This window comes from Odocoileus virginianus, unplaced genomic scaffold, assembly GCF_023699985.2.
Source record: "Odocoileus virginianus isolate 20LAN1187 ecotype Illinois unplaced genomic scaffold, Ovbor_1.2 Unplaced_Contig_3, whole genome shotgun sequence".
Taxonomy (NCBI): domain Eukaryota; kingdom Metazoa; phylum Chordata; class Mammalia; order Artiodactyla; family Cervidae; genus Odocoileus; species Odocoileus virginianus.
The window spans coordinates 2,176,007-2,198,365 of NW_027224320.1; the positions used below are offsets into that span (position 1 = coordinate 2,176,007).

The 22,359-nt window shown below is 57.6% G+C and overlaps 1 protein-coding gene across 1 annotated transcript in view; it reads right to left on the minus strand.

Moving 5' to 3' along the window:
* NUP210 (nucleoporin 210) overlaps positions 1-22,359 on the minus strand; it is an 89,947-nt gene that overhangs the window by 41,976 nt on the left and 25,612 nt on the right. Inside the window, exons 5-16 of the mRNA XM_020872516.2 lie at positions 21,311-21,461; positions 18,852-18,984; positions 13,352-13,510; positions 12,726-12,794; positions 11,783-11,889; positions 10,723-10,863; positions 9,768-9,905; positions 8,681-8,836; positions 6,805-7,003; positions 3,173-3,318; positions 1,081-1,302; positions 423-596 (exon numbers count right to left, since the gene is read on the minus strand). Coding sequence (XP_020728175.2) covers positions 423-596; positions 1,081-1,302; positions 3,173-3,318; positions 6,805-7,003; positions 8,681-8,836; positions 9,768-9,905; positions 10,723-10,863; positions 11,783-11,889; positions 12,726-12,794; positions 13,352-13,510; positions 18,852-18,984; positions 21,311-21,461 — 1,795 coding nt within the window. The remainder of the gene's footprint in view (positions 1-422; positions 597-1,080; positions 1,303-3,172; positions 3,319-6,804; positions 7,004-8,680; positions 8,837-9,767; positions 9,906-10,722; positions 10,864-11,782; positions 11,890-12,725; positions 12,795-13,351; positions 13,511-18,851; positions 18,985-21,310; positions 21,462-22,359) is intronic.

Genomic DNA, 22,359 nt, shown 5'->3' on the forward strand with positions numbered 1-22,359 from the left:
AAGCAGGGAGCAAGGTGAGACGCCTAAGCCACCCTCTGAGCGCCCACGTGTGTGCGGCTCCCCTTATGCCCTTAGTAACCCCGGAGGCTGCTGTCACCCCACGTCACTCAAAGGAGGCGGACGCACGCGAGCCAGATCGGGGCTGGGCCTGCTGCCCTGAGCTGCCCCCCAGCTCCGGCTCCACAGTGGACCCCGCGGGCCGGGCCTTCCCAGAGCCCAGACTTTCATACATTGCTCTTGCCACAGGGGATGAGAGCGGCGGCCGAGTCTGGCATTGGAGAGGTTCCCTTTCTCCTGACACTGCCACAGCACAGGTCCTGGGCACCCCACGGCACCCCCAGGCAAGCGCCTGCAGGGCAGAACGGGTGTGCCAACGAGGGAGGGTCAGCACCGGCGTCGCCCGGCCCTTGGAGGCCACTCACCACCTGCTTGTTCTGCTGCAGGAGTGGGCAGGACAGGTCCAGCTGGGGGCTTGCGTAGACAGGCGTCAGCGTGAGCCGGGAGGGCGGCGCACACACGAACTTCACCACAGCGGGCTCCAGCGCCGGGAAGGGGTTGGTGACGCTGGGCTTGTTCCCCACCGTCAGGGCGATGACCTGATGGGGCAGAAGACGCATCGCACACCCAGGCTCTGAGTCCCCACTCCACTGGGAGCCCCTGGACTCAGGGTGCTGTTCTGCAGAATGGGGATGGCGGTGATAACCCATCCCAAGGGCTTAGAACGGCCCAGTGATACAGCATGGGAGACGGACAGACCTTCCGGCGGGGCCCCCTACAAACAGGACAGAACTGGGCCTGCTCCAAGAGGAGGGTCAGGGGATGCCAGGCAGCTTTGCAGGACTAGCCAGCACGTATCAGGGCCCTGCCCCTGCCTGGCCCCCCTGGTGCTCACTCAGCCACCCCACTGCCCTGATCCTCAGTCTGCCTGCCTGTGGAATGGGTGCGACCGCCGCAGCTGTGTCTTAGGGCTATCTTGAGGATTAGACAAAATGAGGACAGGAGGCACAGCAGGGTACTCAGGGACGTGACTTTCCATCCCTCCTCTGGACAAGGTAGGCCTGGGGGTGGCTGCCTTCTCACCTGTTCACCCAAGACCTGGCACGTCACGAGGATCCAGTGTTGCTGGTAATTCCGGGAGGCAGGGGGCCCAAAGAGAGCCAGACTGATGCTGTCTGCGTCCTCTGAGGTGACATTGCGGAAGAACTTGGAAGGCTCCAGGACCCAGGGTCTGGGACCACCCTCAAAGAGCATCTCCTTCGAGGAGCCAAGGGTCACCACGGCAACAGAGGAGGGGTCCACAGCCTGCGGGAGAAAGCAGAGGAGTCGGCGAGTCTCCGCAGGGGCAGGCCTGCCCGGCCGGGGCTCGCTCTCTGGTCTTTGCCCTATGTGGTGCTCACGGCCCTGCCAGGGAGGATCGTTCGGGTGTCTGTCTCCCCTCCTGGCCTACGGGCTCCATGAAAGGAAGGGCATGTCTGTTCTCCTCGTACATCTGTAGTCTGATCTCAACCACGTGAGACATGAAAAACCATGCAGAAGAAAGTAAACTATCTTAAGAAGAGCAAATTACAGCTACACTGGATACTACTTCTCTGCCGTCTCATCAGCAAAAATCAGAAGTCTGAGTACACACAGTGCTGATGAGTCTGTGGCAACACGCGCACTTTATTTTTTTACTTTTCGGCTGTGCCAGGCCTTGGCTGCAGCACGTGGGGTCTTTAGCTCCGACTCGTGGGATTTAGTTCTCCGACCAGGGATCGAATCCAGGGATGGATGCCCTGCGTTGGGAGCACAGAGTCTGAGCCACCGGACCACCGGGGAAGCCCTAAACACATACTCTTTTATAAAAGGAAGCTGCTTTTTTGAGATGTAATTGACATATAACATTACATGAGCTACATTAGCACAGGACAGTGGTTTGATATCTGCCCAGATGATCACTACAGTACGCCTAGTCAACAGCTGTCATCACACAAAGTTACAAACGTTCTTTTCTCATGACGAGAACTTTTAAGATCTACTCTCTCAGCAACTTTCAAATAAGTATTATTGAGAAATGTGTTCTCATATTCTGCTGGGGAAGATAGGAAAACGGCACAACCCCAACAGAGGGAAATTCAGCAATGTCTGCTAAAATCACAGTGTCTGCTAAAATCACAGGCCTATTTATCCCTTGTCCGAGCAGTATTCGCTCTAGGAATGGACTCGGAAGATAGGGCTCCATGAATATGCCAACTGCAGGCACAGAACTACTGCAGCATTATATTTTAAGAGGGAAAAGCATGGGAACAGCCCAAACACCCATCAGCAGGGTGGTAAACTGTGGTCTATCTTTATGACCAAATAGCAAGCAAAGACCTTCCCACGTGTATGTGAAGAGGTCTGCAAGTTATCTTCTTTGTTTTTCAAGTAAAGGAGCGAGGTGCAGGACAGGATATAGAGCCTAGTACCTTTTGAGGACAGAGGAACAGGCCAAAAAAAAAACCACACGTAACTGTGTGTGGTGATGGGCGTTGACTAGACTCATGGTGATCGTTTCACAGTACAGACAAGTATCAAGTCACTGTGCTTCACGAATGACACAAACGCAGCATTATCTGTCGGTTACATCTCAACAGGAAATCCAAAACAACCCTTGGCTATTGTCTGCCCTGCATCAGACACTGCCCAGGGCTAGGGGTTCAGAGATGACAGTTTCTAATGTCCCCGAGCTTGCTTCTTGGGGCAGGAGGAGAAGGAAACATACTCTAAACCAACAGGCCTGCTCGGGTCTGTGTGAGGCTGCAGGACCCCGCCTGGGAGGAAGGGCCAGCCTTTCTTGCCCACACGTTAGCTACTAACCCTCCGGAGCATTTGCTGCCTCCCGGGCACAGTTCTCGGCCCATTTGTTCTGCTCACATCCTCCTCCTCACTAAGGCAGGTGCTATATTAGCCCCATTTTACAGGCAAGGAAACTGAGGCCCTGAGAAATGGAACCAAAGTTGCAGAGTTGGTGCGGGACCTGGATTCAGACTCGGGAGCTGGTGTCACAGCAAAGGCAGCGTGCTCTGAGCAGGAACACAGGTCATGCCTTCTGCACGCGTGTGCACAGGGGACCCAGACGCTGACGCTCACCTGGTGTCGGGTGGAGGGGGGCACGTCCGGAGAGGAGCAGAGGGCCGGGCCCGGGGCTCACCTTGAGGGGCAGGTAGGCGGCGATGGTGACGCGGGCGCTCAGGTGCACGTGGCCATGCCTGTAGCTGACGAGCAGCGCGGTGTAGCCCTGGGCCTCTGCCCTCGCCGTGACGCCGCTGCAGTGGTCAGGCCCCGGCCGCAGCCTGCCTGCAACGGGAGCAGCAGAGGTCAGCGAGCATGCGCCTCTGTCGGGGAGACCCGACGGGCTGACAGCCTCCTTCACGCAGGGCTTCATACGGATCCAATGTTTTAATGTACCATTTTCAAGTATAATTCTCATACCAGAAAGCACACGCACGTCATAAGCATACAGCTCACCGTTTCTCCCCGCAGACTGAACACGCCCTGTTTCTAGGCCCGGGATCAAGAACCAGCATGACCTACACCTCCCCGTGCCCCTCCCCAGAGGAAATCCACTGCTCGCAGACTTCTAAGAGCAGAGCCGGACCCTGCTGGCCTTGGAACTCAAACAAAGGGAACTGCGGGCAGAAGTCCTTGGTAACCGGCTCTCTCCCACTCAGTACTGGCAGAATCACTCAGAGTATCTTCTGGGCTCTCTGTTCTATTTCCCCGGCCTCTAAATCTGTGCAACTGCCACTCTGACTCAACTACTATAACTTATAATAAGGACTTTCCCAGGTGACTCAGTGGTAAAGAATCCACCTGCCAAGCAGGAGATGTGGGTTTGATCCCTGGGTCTGGAAGATCCCCTGGAGAAGGAAATGGCAACAACCCACTCCAGTTCTTGCCTGGGAAATCCCATGGAAAAAGGAGCCTGGCGGGCTACAGTCCACAGGGTCACAAAGAGTCACACACGACTCGGCAACAAATCAACAGCAACCTGTAATAAGTCCTGAAAATGGGGAGAATGAGCTCTCAGTTTGTTCTTTTTTCAGCATCACTTTGGCTGTTCCAGATCTTGGGGATTCCACACAAATACTATTTTTCCACATTCATTTTACTCCTGAGAGGTATTTTTGGTGGAATCTTTAGGGTTTTCACATATTAAGACTGGATCATTTGCAAACAGATACACTTACATCTTCCTTTCCAGTTTGGGTGTCTTTCATTTCCTTTTCTTGCCTAATAGCTCTGGCTAGGACTTCTGCTATCATGTTGAAGTGGTGACAGCAGGCAACCTTATCTTGTTCCAGATCTTAGGGTAAAAGTTTTCAGCCATTTACCACGGAGTATGATGTCAGCTGTGGGTTTTCATATAGGGCTTTTATTAAGTTCATGGAGTTTCCTTCTATTTCCAGTTTGTAGGCTGATTTTATCATAAAGAGGTTTTGAGATTTGTCCACTGATTTCTCTGCCTCCACTGAGATAATGACGCGGTTTTCTTCCTCTGTTTCGCTAACGCGGTGTATCATGTTACTATTAGACTGTTGAGACGCTGCCTCCCAGGAGTACATCCCACCTGGGGCTGGCGTTGAACACTTCCAACGGCCGTTGGCCGTGCGGGGCCATGAGGGCGCAGTGAGCTGCCAAGAGCACGTGCGGCATTTCTCTGGGGATGCATTTCAGCATTTCTATTGGCAGGCCACAGGCAGCAGGATTTCTTCTCTGGTCCTTACTGCCTGGGAGCGTCTATGCTCAGCGTCATCACTTTCGCCAACCATCCTTCCCTAAATGGCTGTGTTGACTCACGCTGCCGCCAGCGGCTGCGTGACATCCCCCGCCAACCTGCGGTATTATCCACCTGTTTGAAAAAAGGCCATTCTGGTGGTATTTTACAGGTTTTTTCCCCCAAACATTTAGAAAGAATGATGCGGTGAGGTTGCACACCCTGCCCCTTAGATCCCACAGCGGACATTCGTTTCTGCTCCTCTGGCTGTCTGTCTACCCACCCCCTTGCCACCCAACAGTCCGTCCCACAGGTTATGCGTCTAAAAGTCAGCCTCAAGCATCAGTGCACTTCATCCTGAACGCCTTCGCACACACGTAACTACAGGTCCGTATTTCTTTAGGTTCTTTCCCCCTAAGGCGGATGTGCACAGGGTGAGGTGCACGGACCTGGAGGAGAGCCCGTCGGCAGTTCTGACAGAGGCAGCGCTGGGGCCAGGACCGTGGACCCCAGCCCTGTCCTCTCTCCTCGGCCCCCCGGAGCTGGTGGCCGCCGCCCGTGGACGCCCCTCCAGGACGCATGGGGGCAGGACGGGGCCGCGGGCCCCCCTCCTGCCGTCGGGAGGACGGGCCTCTTCCTTCTGTGCTGATGCTCTGTTGCTGTTCAGTCGCTCAGTCGTCCAGCTGTTTGTGACCCCGTGGACGGCAGCCCACCAGGCTCCTCTGTCCATGGGATTCTGCAGGCAAGAGTACTGGAGTGGGTCGCCGTTTCCTCCTCCAGGGGATCTTCCTGACTCAGGGATCAAACTCAGGCCTCCTGCGTCTCCTGCTTTGGCAACCAGATCCTGAGCTGCTGAACCACCTGGGAAGGCCGTGCTGATGTCGGCCTCCCCACTAAACAGTGGCTTCTCTGAAGACACAGAGCCCATAAGGCCTGGTTTCCCCTGGACAGTCTGAGAAGATGCAACTGCCGCTGTGGGGGGGAATGTGAACACGGCGATGTCCCGGGATGTTCCATGACGTCCGAGCAGCTTTGCCTTCACACAGCTCTGTGAATGACCACGACCACGGTGGCCCCGCAGACGAGCCTACAAACACCTCTGACTGCCAAGTTTCCTAAACCCTGCCAGGATCCAGTGGTCACTCCCCTGCTCAGAAACCAGCAGTGGCCCCCAGTTCTGGCCACTTTGAGGTCAATGTACCCCAAAGCCCCAGTGATGCAGGGTTTGACAGGTTCTGCAACCTCAGGCCACTGTGTGTGCACGCGGCCCACAGGGGTGCCCACAATCACTGCTCCCCACCCCTCTCACCCTGCCCGCGGTGTACTCACCCTCAGGCGTGGTTTGCATCACCTGCAACCCTAGGGGACTCCTCAGCCGACACCCCAGGGAGGCCCCGTTTCCCGGGGCACTAAGGCTCTGGGTGAGTGCTGCACACACCCAGCCTCGCATTCCATCCTGAGGACCTGGCGTTGGGCCCTCGGGGGACCCTGGGCAGTGACATGGCCTTGGTCTCTTTGTCCAGCACGTGGCCTGACCACAGCCCCCCACCCCACCCCCAGCGGCTCTGACGTCTGGTGAGGTCATGTGAGGTCATGCACGCCAGGCGCACGCGCCACACCTGGCAGGAATGTGATGCACCACACCCACCACCATCACCACAGACTTCACCACCCAGCCCTCAGGGGGCCTGGTTCCAACGGCTCTGGAGGGGCAGACCGCCGGGTCACAAAGGTGTTGCGATTCTGTCACTCATCAGAACCCCTACGGACAGTGTATTCCGAGCACCCGCCACATGCCAGGTACCGCGAAGGGCACCACGACAGGAGAGTCTACTTAGGATGACGCCCATTTTAGAGACGAGGAAAGTGAGGCTCAGAAAGCCAAGCGACACGCAGGCCACACGTCAGAAAGGTGCAGAGCAGACCGTAGCTGGGGGTGGACAGGGGACAAACGCCATTTCTCAGGCTGTGACCCCTCCGCTGGCTCAGCTCCTAACTTAGGAATCTGGGCAAACCACGCTGAGAACCCAGGTCATCGGCAGTGATCCCGCACAGCACTGCGTTACCTGGGAGTGGCTGGAACACGCCCTGGTTCTCCACCTCCACCACCAAGTCGAAGTGGGAGCAGTCGCTCAGGGTGACCACGTCGTCAGCCCCACCCGGCATGAGGCCATGGATCCTGAGAGGCAGCTCCAGGCTCTGGCCCACGCGGGCCTCCACTGGGCATGGGGCGAACTCCATGCCGCTGGGCTCGATCACATACACCTGCAGGACAGGGTTGGGGGGTACGGTCAGCCGGCTACACAGAGGAGGGAGAGCCGCTGCTCAGCTTGGATTCCTGCGTGTGGGCACTCAGGACCCACTGGTGAGAAGCCTGAGCTTGGGCGACACGATGCTTTGTGCAGGGGGCAGAGAAACATTCCGGGCAGAGATGCAGACAAGGCTTCCCTGGGAAGGTGACACATGAGCTTGACCTGGGAGCGTGTCAGAGATGGCCAGACCCAGTCTGGCTGAAGAGACGGTCTGTGCAAAGGCCCTGAGGCACGCACAGCTCAGCACACCGGAGGAAGGTAAAGAAGAGGGGAGCACATGGTGAGAGGCGTCACCGGCATCAACACCGAACAGAACTGCCCAGACGCCAGGCTCTGTTCCAAGAACCGCACAAGTTCTCCCCGTCCTCTCAGCCTCCTTGTCAAGAAGGGCACCAGTGTCTCTGCCCAATAAGGACCCTGCTGTGGAGGTTGAGAGCCTGCCCGGCTGCAGCAGGGTGAGTCTGGACCAGGCAGGCAGCCCCGGAAGCCAGGTTCCGACCACTGCAGACACTGCGGGGCTGGGTGCAGGCTCTGGGCTCAGCGGCGGGTGGGCGGGGCACATTCTCTGAGATGAATCAGCCTGTGGCCTCCAGAGGGGCTCGCTGCTCACAGACCATCCAAACACTTGGACCATCCGCTACAGCTAGGCTGTTTCGGTTACAACCCTCCTTACCTGAGAGCCTGGGCCTCCCAGGTGGCGCTAGTGGTGAAGAACCCGCCTGCCAGTGCAGGAGACACAAGAGAAACAGGTTTGATCCCTGAGTTGGGAAGATGCCCTGGAGGAAGGCGTGGCAACCCACTCCAGTATTCTTGCCTGGAGAATCTCATGGACAGAGGAGCCTGGTGGGCTACAGTCCACGGGGTCACACAGAGTCAGACATGATAGAAATGACAGAACGACACGAGACTCAGACGGATCCTTAGGTAGGTGTGTGTGAACGGAAATAAAAAGAGGAGGGCAACCTGCGCGTTAATGTCCCAAATAACGTAGGAGGTTGGGACTGGACACGCTATGTATGGAGCTTCCACTCTGGCCCTAAATGGAGTGATAAAAGCAGCTGAGCTCAGGGTCAGGCAGGCAGGAGTGCGCTGGGGTCAGGAGGCCACCAGGTGTGGCTGCGCAGGGCTCGGCTGCAGGGGGTCACACCCGCCTTCGGCCGTCACTGAGTTGGTCCCACGTCATTTGGGACGGATGCCAGGTGTAGGGTCCCCATGATGGGGGCTCCGGACTTGGATCTGAACAGGAACCAGAGGAAAGCAGCAGGCTGGTCTCTTGGGGCCTGGGGGCTTCCTCTCCCTGTGAATTTATAACTCAGCACCCACCGGCCTTTCCGACGCAGAGTCCCAGCTTTCGGGCCGGAGGGCCTTCTAGAAGGACTCCTTTGAGTATCTCGTGTTTCTGAATCCTCTGACCTCCCTTCAGAAGCCCGGCAGTCCCACCCCTGCCAGGTGTGGGATGGGATGGCTGTCTCCCGGGTCTGTCCATGAGCTCAGGGCCAGGCTGGACCTGACCCCCGGCCCCCCTCACCACAATCCCAGCCAAGGTTTCTGAACTGAGCCTGAGGCTGTTAAGACAGCAGCTCCGATCACTCCCCGCGCCGCCCTGTGGCCGCCCTGGCCCAGGCCTCACCTTCATCTCGCCGAAATGCAGCGGGTTCTGCACGTCATGCGCCTGGATCACGCTGATCCCTGTGTCACTGCCCGTGGTCATCACACCCTTGACAGTGACCGTGGCCACCACAGAGCTCGACGAGGACCAGCTGAAGTTCCCGCTGCCGCCGTGGGCCTGGGAGGAAAGGCGTCACCGGTCAGCCCACCTGCCCTGCCCTGCCACCCCTCTCCCTCTCTCACACCCTTGCTTACACGCGTTGGCATTGCATCACCGCGTGGAGACACAGGGCATCAGCCAACGTCCAGCTGGCTCTGCCCGCACCCCTTACTCTCCCCGCCCTGTCTCTTGGTCCTCGTGTTCCACGGACCTCTGACGGACACACACGTGTATGCACACGCCCCTGACAGTGGCCCCAGGACCCAGGGGCACCTCCCGAGCTCAGGCTGCAGCAGGAAGACCCCGGCCACAGAGTCGTGACGTCCCTGCCCCTCCTGCACACACTCTGCCCACTCCAGCCATCTGCCATAAAGTCAAGGACAGCCCAGCGGCCTTTGCATCAGGGGCTGGGAAGGTGACACAGCTGACGGAAGAGACAGCGGGTCCCAGAGCACACACAGGACACCTGTCCTCACTGCAGGCAGACAGCGGGGTGGACGGAGGGCGGCCCCCACGAACCCCAGCCCCAAAAGGCCCTGGGCCCTGCCACTAACGCTGGGGGGACACGTGACCTTCAGAGACCAAGAATACCAGACATGCGAGGGAGTTGGAGACATCTCCCCTGCCAGTTCCAAGGTTTTCTCTAAAGATATTTACACTGCTTCCAGAAAGCAGTTATTTTTACGAAAAATAAAAACCACATGTGAAAGTTAAATCCATGATCCGGACTTTCTACCTTGTGATTTCTTTTCTATTTTTCAAGGTTTTTTCCTAATTGCCAAAATACCCTGCTGTGATAGAAAACCTTGGAAGATACAGAAAGCATAAAGACTTTGATTTCAAATTCTTTCAACCAATAGACGGTAATTTAACACAAACAGAATGGAATTCAAGCCCCAACACATGGAAACACCCAAAGAAAGTCACCCAGACGGGGCCTCCCAGTTACCTTTATCGTGTACTGATAGGCGCCTGCCTTTGGTTGCCATGGAAACGTCAAGATGCTTGGATGAAGGGTGATGGGGCTGTGGATTTCTACCTCCTGCTGGTTCCACACAGGCACTCGTAATGTGTGGACCCCTCCATCCTGCAAGGGGGCGAGGGAGCCACACACCAACATGACAACCAGACCCCGCCCCTCCCCTCAGACTGTGAGGGAATGGGAAGGAAGACGCCGGGTACCCTGCAGCCTTCTTTGTCTCCATGGAGACGGCTTTCGGTGGCTCTTCAACTGCCACTCCAGTCAGCACTACTTGACTGCATCCTCACGGCACTCCTGCCGGGATGGTCGTGGTTATCCCCACTTTACGGATGGGGAAACCGAGGCATGGGACATGACAGCCACTTGCCCAGAGCCCCCAGAGCAGAAGTGGCCGCTTCGGTAGGAATCTCTGCCTGGTCCCCAGGCCACAGCGGCCTCCGCCAGGCCTGGGAGAGGTGTAGTAGGGAGATGAGAAGCCCTACACCAAGCTTCCAATCAGTAGAATCTGCTCCCACCGAAACCGACTGGCCTTTCAAAAACAGGTGGGAATTTTAAAACTCTGAAGGACCCAAAACAGCCAAAGAAACACTCATGGGTCCCAGTTAGTGCACAGCTGGACACACAGGCCCAACACTGCTCCCGACAAGGGTTGCTAAACCCAGTCCCAGCGGTCAGGGCTCGCTTTTTCAGGAGCCAGCAAGGGGCGGAGGAAGAGGGGCTCTTGTCCGCCGCAGGGAGAGGACAGGGGACAGGGAAGGGCCAGAGTCCCCACCCGACGCCCCTGGGGGCCTAGAGCGGGAGGGACCCCCACGGCACCCGTGACAGCACGGAACTCTCGGGCCCCATTCCTCCAGCTCCTGCCACCCTGGTGACAATTCTGCCTGCAGAGGGTCCGGGGCCGCCCGGGGAGGTGCCAACGTGCCTGGTCCACCACAGAGGTGAGGGCCGCCTCGATGACTGTCTGGCCCCTCTTTGTCGCCCTGACGTGATGGTGCGACCCATTCTGCGAAGAAGCCAGCACCTCAAAGAACTCCACAGGGAGCGCAGTTTCAATGCGGATGTTCTGGAAGGCAACGCAGGCTGGTGAGAGGAGATTCTGGGACAACTCAGGGAAGTCAGGATGCGGAAAAGAAGCCACGTGGCCCCCAAAGAGTAGTCGGGCCAGGCTGATGAGCTGCACGAAGCCCCGGATCTGTGCCCTGAGCCCCGAGCCTCAGCCCCTCCCGGCTGTCCTCCGTGTGTGACCAGATGAGCCGGCGCTCAGGAGCACGAAGCCACAGCTGGCGCTCAGACCCCGTGGTCCCAACAAGGAAACCACCAAATACAAAGAACGATGACAGAATCCCTTAGTGCTAATGTCCCCCCAAAACGGTGATGGAGCGAGTCTAGTAACACAAAGAAGGCGGTGGCTTCTACCAAAAGGCTGAAGAGAAACTTCAGACCCCACGAGGAAGGTCTGGATATTCTCAGGATCCTGAGAATTGCTCACAAAGGAACAAATGCGGCCAAGATGCCTCTCTGTCTGCCCGTTTGTGTGAAGCTCTTTCCAGAACCAGGAAGCTACTGGGCTTGGCCTCAGTCGAGGGGCCTCTGGACAGTTCAAAGGCATTTCTGGCTCTGAACCGCTGTTGGGCCAGGAAAGAAGGATTCTCAGTGGTGAGGTCCCTGGGCTAACAAGGAGGGAGCAGGAGGGCAGATGGGAGACGCCACCCCCACCACCATCACCGCCTCTGTGACCCTGCTGCCTGCGGCCTCCTCTCCCTGCTCCAGCTGATGGGAGTGCAGCCTCAGGGTGCAGACTCACGGGACCCTGAGATGCCTGAGGTTCCCCATGACAGGGTTTCCCAGGGATCCAGCAGTACCGTAAGAAGCACCCCTACTCAGCCCGCCTGCTGGGGGGCCCAGTGATTTGAGGAGGCTCTTCAGGGACCTGCTCCAGGAGATGTACCCCTACACCCCCACCAGGCCCGAGGGGGACTCACATCCGACAGGTAGACCTTGTTACCAGACTTGTCCAGCACTTCGATGGTGATTTCATACGGGCGGCCGGTCTCGAGCACCCATCTGCCACCCGGGTGGACCGTGAACCCTGCGGAAGAGGCAGGGGCACAGAGCCTCAGCACTGGGGTCACAGGGGCCTGCGGCTCAGGAAGAGGGTAAACCAGGCCCCGTGAGCACGGGGCCACGGCCACTCCCCTGCTCGCCTCCCAGGGAAGGACCAGCGCCAGTGACTGGCAGATCTAATGCCCGCAGCAGGCCTGAGCGCTCAGAACCCCAGCTGCCCTCACAAGCCCCTGAACCAAACCTGAAAATTCACTCCTGGTGGCTCCAGGGCCCATTCAAACTTGACCCTATCCATGGTGGGCCCAGCTCTGACCCACAGTGAGTCTGCACCCTGAATCCACAGGAGGTCTGCACTCTGAGTGCCCAGGAGGTCTACACTCTGGGTGCACAGTAGGTCTGCACCCTGACTCCACAGTAGGTCTACACTCTGAATACTACCCCTGGGCAGCTCCTGGGCCCTGGTTATGCCCCTCTGGATCCTCTGTGGCTCAGAATTTCTCCCCTCCTCTCTAGGCCTCCAGCCCTCCCCTCCTTCCCTCCAAGACATCTCTCCCACGTCCGCAGCCATGATGTGGTCTGGGCAGAGCCCAGGTATAAAGCCAGGAGACAGAGCCCTCCCCACTCGACTCTGTCCTGCTTCCCTCCCTGAAGAGCGGGTTCCCTGCTGGACTTTGGCCCACCCTCCCTCCACTTGTCCTGTACACAGACAGGGGAAGGACTCGGGGTCAGGGTGGGAGCTGATGGCCCAGGCCCCCCAGCCGGCAGATCTGGCCAAAGTGAGGCCATTGTCTGGGGGGCTGTTGCTTTTACCTGACTCTTTACTTCCTGGAATCCCAGACAACCCAGGACGTGCACACTCACCTAGGTACCCGGGCTCCACCACATAGATCGTGCTGTTGGGTAACCGGGATGCTCCCTGCATGCGGATGCCTGGATTTTGAATTAAGGCTCAATGAACTGGCTGGCAGGCTTCGGTTTGGCTCCTGCGGCTCCGTCATTATCAACATCACACAGGCAGAAGCAAGGATGGAAGGGCCCCTGCCTGAGGCCCTGCAGAACACAGGTCTTTTCCAGGATCAGCGGCCATAGGGCACTTCCTCCACTCAAAAGCGGGCCTCAACAGGGACCCTGGAGACCACCTGGGCCAAGTGAACAAGTCTGGGACACATGACAACCCACACACTTGTGTGGGAACAGCCTAGGCCAGGCCCCTAGGATGAGACCAGAGACAGTTCCAGAGGCGGGGAGGGGGGCTCAGCCCCAGCCACCGCCTCCATCTCAGAGCCTCTCCAAGAAGTTCTGTACCGAGGTGAGCCATTCTGCTCAGACACCATGCTATTTTGGTCCTTTTCGATTTTCAGACCTTGAGGGAAAACAGGGCTATTTTTAGCCTCGCCAAGGTTTCAGGGAGAAAAGTGACTTGACTTCCAAACAGCACATCTGTGCAGGACACACAGGTGCGGGCGCGCCATCCGGGAAAAGGATACTCTTGTGGCCGAGGACCAGGCTACTCTGTCCCAGCTGCACGGCGGTGACTGTTGACGTGTCCTGGGCCAAGACCGCCACAGGCCGGCCTGGGGCTCCCTCTGGGTCCCAGACGTTGTTCAGAAGCTGTAGCTCGTACTGATCGGAGGGCATTGAGAGTTCTGGCCACCCAGAAACAGGGATGAGCAAAGCAGAGAGAACCAAGACAGGAAATGTTAAAGTCAATGTCACTCCCCCCCACGCCCCCACCACTGCAATCCCTGCTGCAATCACTGCTGTCAGTACAGCTGCTTGATATTTTTTTTGCCTAATTCTTTTCAACACTTTAAATTTTAATAGTATTCTCCATGCCTGTGGACAAAGCTGACACTCTCCATGAATTTTCAGAGGCAATCAGTTTTCTGTGGATGCCATGAGCAGCTTTTTTTTTTTTTAATTAAGCACAGCCTCTGACTCAAACTGCCAGCGTCTGGCAGGATACCAACATCAGAGCCTTTTCTGTTTGTCACAAAAGTAAGCGACGCTGCTTCTGCAATGAGGAGCCCAGGGCAGGGCTCACTGGACCTGGCCATCTTCCGGGGATCTGCAAAGAGATGCTGGTCTGTGGTGCGCCGTTGGGTTTCAAGAGATGGGTCTGTAATTTGCAAAGAATTCTTTCTGCTGCTGTCCTGACCATCCATTGGTGTTCTTCTCTGTGTTGCATCGTGGAAGAGAACTCACCCAATCTGGGCCAAGAAGGAGAACAATTTCGCTGGGAAATAATGTGTTCTACAAACCCATGACCTCGGGGTCTAACCTTCTGAGTCCTGCGGGTAGTGCCCACCAGCACTTTCAAATTGACCAAGAAGTGGGACCACTGTGCTAGGGGTTTCATGTGCACCTCACCCTGTTTTATCTTACGATGCCCCTGGAACCCTCATGTGAGCATTGGGGGACCTGCAGAAGTCAAGACCGGAAGCATGCTAGGGGCCCCTCAGCGGCGGGCAGCAGACTTGGGATGCAGACCACAGCGAGCAGGACCACTCGGACACATCCTCTGCCCCGCCTCTAGGACTTCCTATCAGATAGGCCACGAACAGAGCCTGTGTGCGAGGCCCCGCTCCAGCCCTCCAGAGAGGGACCACAGTCAGCTTCCGGGCTCACCACCGCGTCCCAGGCGGGGGCTGCCCCGGGAGGAGCCCAGGACAAGGATCCGAGAGGTGTTTCAACCAGAACATCCTTCAGAACTCCCAGGAATTCTGAAAGGGGAGGGGCCCATCTTCTGCCCTGGGGTACCGGTTGTGTGTTCCAATAAGTCCCCAGGAATTTGCCCTGGAGCAGAGGGTTCTCAAAGTGTGTTCCCTGGACCATCAGCGTCACCTGGGAAGCTGCAAATAATTGGCCCCAGCCCAGGCCCGCTGAACCAAACTCAGGGAGCGGGGAGGAGCGGGGGGCGGGGCAGGCAGGAGACTGCAGGGGAGGGACCAGCGCAGGCCCGGTAGGGCATTCTGACACGCCTGGAACGGGGAAGCCCTTCCGGTCCACACGGCCCACTTCCAGTCCCTCGGCCCGCTTCCGGTCCACTCGGCCCACTTCCGCTCCACACGGCCCACTTCCGCTCCGCACGGCCGAGCGGTGGCTGAGACGCTTGCAAGTGATGCGCCCGGGGACCAGACCACAGCTGCAGTGCATGGAGGCTGTTGCTGTTGTTCAGTCACTCAGCTGTGTCCGACTCTTTTGTGACCCCACACTACAGCCTGCCAGGCTCCTCTATCCATGGGATTTCCCAGGCAAGAATACTGGAGTGGGTTGTCATTTCCTTCTTCAGGAGATCTTCCCAGTCCAGGGATCAAACCTGTGTCTCCTGCGTCAGCAGGCAGATTCTTTACCTCTGAGCCACCAGGGAAGCCCCGCATCGAGGAAACGTCATAGCAAAAGAAGAAGGCAACACTGCCCACCGAGCAAAACCGCTTGGTGCGACTTTAGAACCGCTAGTGTCCTCCCTTGTTTAAGGTCCTCCAAATGAAAAAGGCCCTTTTGGGAAATAAACTGACTCTGGAAGGATCTTGCACAGCAAGATGTGACCTATTTACAAAGCCCTAAGACAGCGGACATGAGGGGCTTGTCTGCTGAGCCTCTTCAGCGCCTCGTGTACCGCAGGGCTTCGCTACCTGTCAGACGCACTGAGCAGGGGAGGCTTTGCAGGCGAGAAAGCTGCCTGTCCATCCACAGACAGAGGAAGTTGCTCCTGAGCCCGAGCCCAACCCAGCTACCACCGCCAAAGGCATGGGCCAGCCCCAAGGCTGCCCTTCCGTGGGCAGGAGGGCAGCCGGTCTCTGACCACCCTCAACCCTGGCTGATCCTCCAGACGTGCTTCTGATCTCCAGAACCCGCACCCCCACCCCGTGTAGGGATGACCACAGAGCTCTGAGGAGGTGGGTCCGAGCCCAGGACGAGAAGCGCGCGACCCTGCCTCTGAGCCCAGCCCTGCAGGCGGCCTGGTGTACACTCGCTCTGGGTAGCCACAGCTCCGGCTGCACGGGGTCCTTTAATAGCTGCGTCCTGGACTCAGGAACCCCTGCTCCACACCCACCCATCTTTCAACCTCAGCCTGATTTACCCCAGGAATTTCCAGCATTCCTGTCACTGAGGTCTCCTTAGACGCCCCATTCCTCAGCCAGCACGTCCTCCCCATGTCTTGTTCTCATAGTTTGGTTACTGCGCCAGGCGACCCTGCAACACCAGCATCATGCACTGAGGACCAAGGAGGGCCTCACAGACACCCCTCTGTCAGGCCCCTCGCCCCCTTCCCCTGCCCCACTGCAGGCTGTCACTGGAGCCCCAGGTGGGTGGGCCCTGGGCTGCCCCCCGACCGCTGCAGTCTCCCCCCAGTAGTGCCCACAGACAGAGCAGGGGTTCCATAAACAAACAGGCTCATGAGAAAGCAAGCCAGCACTCAGCAGAGAAGGGAATGGCTACCCACTCCAGGATTCTCACCTGGAGAACCCCATGGACAGAGCACATAGTGAGTGGGGTTGCAAAGAGTCGGATGTGACTGAGCGACTAACACTTTCACTTAATTGTCACTTAACAAAAGGCTGGCAGACGTCAGGAAATGAAAGTAGGACAGAAAAGAAGGAACATTATATTTTGAAGGAAGAAAGACTGAAAGAAAACGTGAAGAACGAATTTGGGATAACTGCCCTCTGGGTGTCATTCTCTGAGCCTTCTGAGGGACGTCATACAAAACAGGGGCTCTCTGAAATCCCGGTCCCCTTTCACAACGCTGTCCCCCTGACTTTCCTGCCTGGCAGTCCATTAAAGATGACAGCAATGTGAATTCTGTGTCAATTAAAAACAACCCATCCAAAAAAAAAAAAATGGACAATGTGTTTCCACCCAGATGTCTTGTTCACAGTGGCCCAGTGCTGGCTCCTCCCCCGCCTGTTCTCCCCAAGCATCTGTCTGGAAGGCACGCCAGCCCCGCGCCTGGTGCCATCAATCATGCAGGTGTGTTTATTTTTAGAGGCATTTTCCATCTCATTACCCTACAGATGCAAGGAAGGCAGCTTAACTACTTCCCCTCCAGGACTAACTTTCCTGGGTTCCATTCTTTGATTTCTACCGGAGGTCAGTGACCAAGCCCAAAAGTCCTCTGGGTGTCTTGGGATGCGCTGTCCATCAGACACTGAAGGGTAAGCTGTGGAGTCCGCTTTATTAAATCTCCCCCAACATCCCTGGTGGGGATGCACCTCTCCACCCTCATCCATCCCTGCAAAGAGGCTACCTGCCCTGCCCTGGGAGGCCAGAGAGCCGTTCTCGCGCTCCCCGAGGGCCAGGACGCCTTGATCCTGCAGGCATGGTATTATAGGCAAAGGACTGACAGCTTTGCAACTATCAGGCATCTGTCCCTCATCCGTAAAATAGGGTAGTACTGAAACCCACGTCACAGCGTTGTCGGGTCATAACATGAAAAGCACAACACCCAGGAAATGCTCACCACAGTCAGACGCCTCCAGACCGCCTCTATCCGGTCACAAGGTGCTTCTCGACAGTGCTCAGGGGAAGGCGGTATTGTCAAGAAGCCCCCAGGTGCCCTCTGGCTTTTCAACTTGTTCCCACCGCATCCACCTTGAGGACTCAGGGGCAGGATCCCAAGAACTCCACCCCTGAGCCATCTCCCCTTCAAGAGTCTCAGGAGGCCACACCCGGGTCCTAAATCTGGGGTGCACGCCAGCCTCTGGCCAGGACCCCACCCAGCTTTGTACACACCTCGCCTCCACGTTGACACACGCAGAAGAGCCAGACATTGAGCGCCCAGCACTCGGGGATGCCCAGGACCCCCAGGCTCGTGCCCTTCCGCAGGGCACCCTGAGTGGGAGAGAGCTGGACCCTGAGGCAGGAGAGGCCGTCCTCGCTCCGAGGCCTCCCCAGGCCTGCAGAGCCTGCCACATGGCAATGACGGACCAGACCCCCCGTCCTGATCTGCAGACCCGGCTGTGGAACAGACCCAGGCTGCTCTGACGCTGGAGCAGCTACAGGCTTCTTACATGCTGCCCTGCCTCACAGACAGGATGCCAGCAACTGGGGGAGGGGCCTGCCCGACATGCCTCGCAGCCCGCAGGCCTTGAATGGGACACTCTCGTACCCACGAGCCTGGACGCCCTGGGCTCTGACCACGAAATGTGTAAACTAAACAAGATGATGATGATGATGATTCTTAGCAGGCTTGGTGATGCATTAAGAACACTCACCACCAAGAATGCATCACACGTACACAGCGCTTTAGCATTTCCGAAACAAATCCACATGCATGCATTCATCGTGCCCTCGACACAAGCGGAGAGGCCACGAGGGCTCTGGCAGAGACGCTGAGCCCTAGAGTGGGGCAGTGCCTCGTCCAGGCCGCCCAGACGTCCGTGCCCAGAAGCTCGTGGCTTCTGACAGTCTTCAAACAAAGGGATATAAGCCCCCAAGGATCGAAAGCAGATCTCAAGAAGTTTGTTCACCTCTGCTCACAGAGGCACTATTTATAATGGCCAAGAGGCAGAAGAAACCAAGTGTCCATCAAAGGATGACTGTCCAAAATGTGGTCCACGCAGACAGTAGACGAGGACTCAGCCTTGAGAAGGAGGGACATGTGACACCTGCTGCAATGCGGATGGGCCTGGAGGACGCTCGGCGAGGTAAGCCGGCCACTAAAGGACAGATGCTTCATGACTCCACTTACGTGAGGTCCCGAGAGCACTCAGATTCATAGAGACAGAGAGTACAAGGGCGCTTGTCAGGGGCTGGAGAAGGGGGCTAGGGAGTTAGTGCTTAACGGGCTCAGAGCTTCAGTTTGGGAAGACGAGGAAGTTCTGGAGATGATGGTGGCGATGGCTATACAACAATGTGTTGATAAATGTAATCAACATCACTAAAATGCACCCTTAAAAAATAGTTAAAACGGCAAGTTCACGTCACGCCTATCTCACCACGATGAAAAGGCTGTCTGAGTCCGGCGCTGAGCAGGGGACCCACCTGTAATTTTCCCTTGCCTGATCTTCTGCACCCTGTAGCGGATGGATGTCCCCACCAAGAGGTAGACGTCGTAAGCTGGGTTCAGAAGGATGTTCTCCAAGATCAGCAGCCTGACCTCCGCAGGGTGGACGTTCTAGCGTGAGGAAGAGAGGGAAGGGGAGGTGAGCCCGAGTGGGCGTCGGTGTGGGCAAGAGACAGAACCTCTAGGGCTCTTCAGTCTGTTCACTGAAGGCAGGGGAGGCTGAGAACCCAGGGCAACACCTCGGGACGCCCCAGGCCCCAGGGGAGCCCTGTGGCGGAGGGGCAGGTGTTCAGAGGTCACTGCCAAAATACAGCGAGCACGGCACTTCACAGTGTGCAGCCTGCAGGTCAGTCTTAAACAGTAAGAAGTACATGGAAGAATGAGGTGCCAGGAGTGACGGCTACGGAGACAGGGGCTTGGGGGCTCCACCCAGAGCCCCAGAGGCCGGGGAGGTGGGGCGCCCGCAGGCAAGCCTGAGGAGGAACAGCTGTGCTCTGACAAGCGCCCCCCGTTCAGGCCACCCCCGCCAGCCCACCCCTCGTCCCCACCCAGACTCCCTCCTCGGGAAGCATCATGACAGGCTGGACTCGGGGGCAGACCAGCCGTATGGAGCCCGGGGTGCCCCCAGGCGATCAGGCTCCATGGGGCCTGCACCGTCCACTGTCCTGGAGCTGTTCGTCACCCCGCGAGTTGGGGAAAACGGAGGGCAAAGCAAGGGTTCCTTGTCCACAGAAATGCAGACGCGTTCCCTGGAGAACGAGCGGTGGTCATCCCTGGATGCGGGCCAGTTCTGCACCCGTCTGTAGATCTCTTCGGATTTTCTACTGAACCAGCTCTGACGTATTACAGGTGTCCTCACTGATTAGGAAGTTAAGGTTCCCATTCCAGGTGATGACACAGGAAGACCCTGCGCTCACCACCTCCCACGGAAACACTGCGTCTACAGCTACATATGCAACAATTTCCTCTTTAAAAAAGCCCAAAAAGCTGGCAGAGCAACCCCTTCACACGGGACAAATAGCAGGGAAACCACATCAAAGCGACTAGGATCCAGGGACAGTCTCATCATAAACCTCACCCCTCAGGACAATCTCATCATAAACCTCACCCCTCGCAGAGACCACATTCACGGGGAACCCAAACCCGGGACTTCTCCCTGAGGAGGGAAGGGTTCGTATGTCACATCAGGCCCCCGCCTTTTAAGACCAGCACCTGAGAGATGAGCCCCCAAAACACCTGGTCTTAAAGACCAGACAGTAGCCCCCGATCTCTGCAGCTAGAAGATCCCGCACAGCAGTGAGAGCAGCACCGCCAGAAATCGCACACGTAGTTAGGGAAAAAAAGACCAGAGGGGCCGTGGGGACTGGCGGACGTCCCTGAAGGGCCCGGCTGCGCAGAAACATCTGCCAGGGCCCAGAGCAGGCGCAGCCCGTGGAAAGTGCCCAGGGAATTCTCTGGCGGTCCCGTGGGTTAGGACTCAGCACTTTGGCTGTCGAGGGCGTGGGTTCAATCCCTGGTTAGGGAACTAAGATCCCGCAAGCCATGTGGTGGGAGCAAAATAGCAGAAAGGAAGGAAGGAAAGAAGGAAGAGGATGCCCAGATGCGACGGGACAGAGACGCATCGTCCACTGAACTCGTTCCCGCCAGCGGGCCCTAGCTCGGCCATGCCCCGGAGCTCAGACCCACCCCCACCCTGCCCCCAGCGCCCCAGTTCTCATGTCTCCACCCGGCTTTGTAGCTACAACCCAGGAAACACACCAGATCACCGCATGCTGGTGCTGAGGTGGGGGTGCTGAGCTCCTGGGTCCCACAGGACTGTTACTGTTGGAGAGACCGTTCCTGGCAGGACCCCAGCCCAGGGCACTGCACAGTCAGCAGATCAATACACCCAGCCTTCCTGGGAAAGAGGCCAGTCAGCCTGCCCAGAAGGGCCCCCAGAGAGCTCTGGGGGAGCGGGAGTGGGGACGGCACACCCCAGCCTCAGTCGAGCCCACCTGCTCTTACTAAAAGGAAGGAGCACCTATCTCCAGGGCCCTGATTTTGGCAGCTGCTACCGGACGACACGTCTCCACACCTGGCTCTGGTGCCAGACACAGGCCCTCGGGTTCCAGAGGACCAGAACCAGCCGAGAAAGTTCTTAACCAGCTACCACTACCACCCCCAGCGCACAGCAGGAGGCAGCGCACCCCGGAGCTTATCTTTCTGGAAAGCAGCCAGCGGTTGGGGCCTTGGGGGCTCAACGCTGGGGCCCAGGGTGAAGCGGAGGAACTGCCTTGGGAGTGCAGCGCTGGCGGTGCCGGCTCCCCGGCCACCTGCTCCCAAGCACGGCTCACAGCAGACCCTGGCCCTCACACAGCACCCCCTCTCCACTAGTAGACGCGCTGGGGGCCCGTGCATCCAGATCCCGCCCCGGAGCCCAGGGCCTGCCCGCGCCCACCTTGTACACAGCCTCCTGGATGCGCGCCTTGAGCTTGGAACTGCCCGTCTTCAGCCCGGACACCAGGACGGTGTCACCCTGCTTGGCCGCCTTCTCCATCTCTGAGATGTACGACGGGGGGATGTAGGTGGACTCCAGGAATGTCAGGATGCTGGAAAAGGGAAATGACCACAGAAATGACCCAGTGGGTGTTGCCTAGAAAACCGTCCCCAGAACGTCCTGCCTCAGAACTTCCAGCGTCCCCCGGAAACACCCAGGCTTTCAGGCCCTGGCCCGGCCCTTGGTCTGCACGGAGCCTGGGAACCTGCATTTTATAAACCTCCAGCTGTGACTGTGATCAAAGGTGGCACTGAAATTTGAGGACTGCCCACTTAGCTGAGGGATTCCCTGGCGGCTCCCATGGTAAAGAAACTTCCTGCAATGCAGGAGACCTGGGTTTGACCCCTGGGTCGGGAAGATCCCTTGGAGGAGGAGATGGCAACCCCACCCCCCGCCCCCGCCCACAGTGTTCTTGCCTGGAGAATTCCATGGACAGAGGAGCCTGGCAGGCTACAGTCCATGGGGCTGTGAAGAGTTGGACACGACTGAGCGACTTTTACTCACTCGGTCAACTCTATGAAAAGCTTTGGTCTTATGGGCGTGAAAGGTAAGCCCCAGGACCAGAGGCCCAGCCAGGGCTCCCCACTAGCCTGTCTCCTCTCCCTGGCCAGCTCCTGCGTCTGGGAAATGGTTCAGTGATGACCCCTCAAGTGTCAGGAACAAGGGATCACATTGCATCCTACCCTAATCCTACGGTTAGGCTGTGGGAAGAATGGAGAGAGAATTCAGGATGGGGTGGGACCCCCAGAGAGCAGGCTGCTGAGCAGGGCCAGCCTGAGTCTTTCCTGACAGCCTGAGATCTATAAATAAGCCCCCCATTCTGCCCGAAGGAGAGCAGTCAGACATGTTCATTCTCCCCAAGATCTGCTGAGCACTGCGGTGATTCATTTCCTCGTCATTTCACGAGGTACTGCATACTGAAATTTTTTTCTTTGCATACAGAAAAGCTT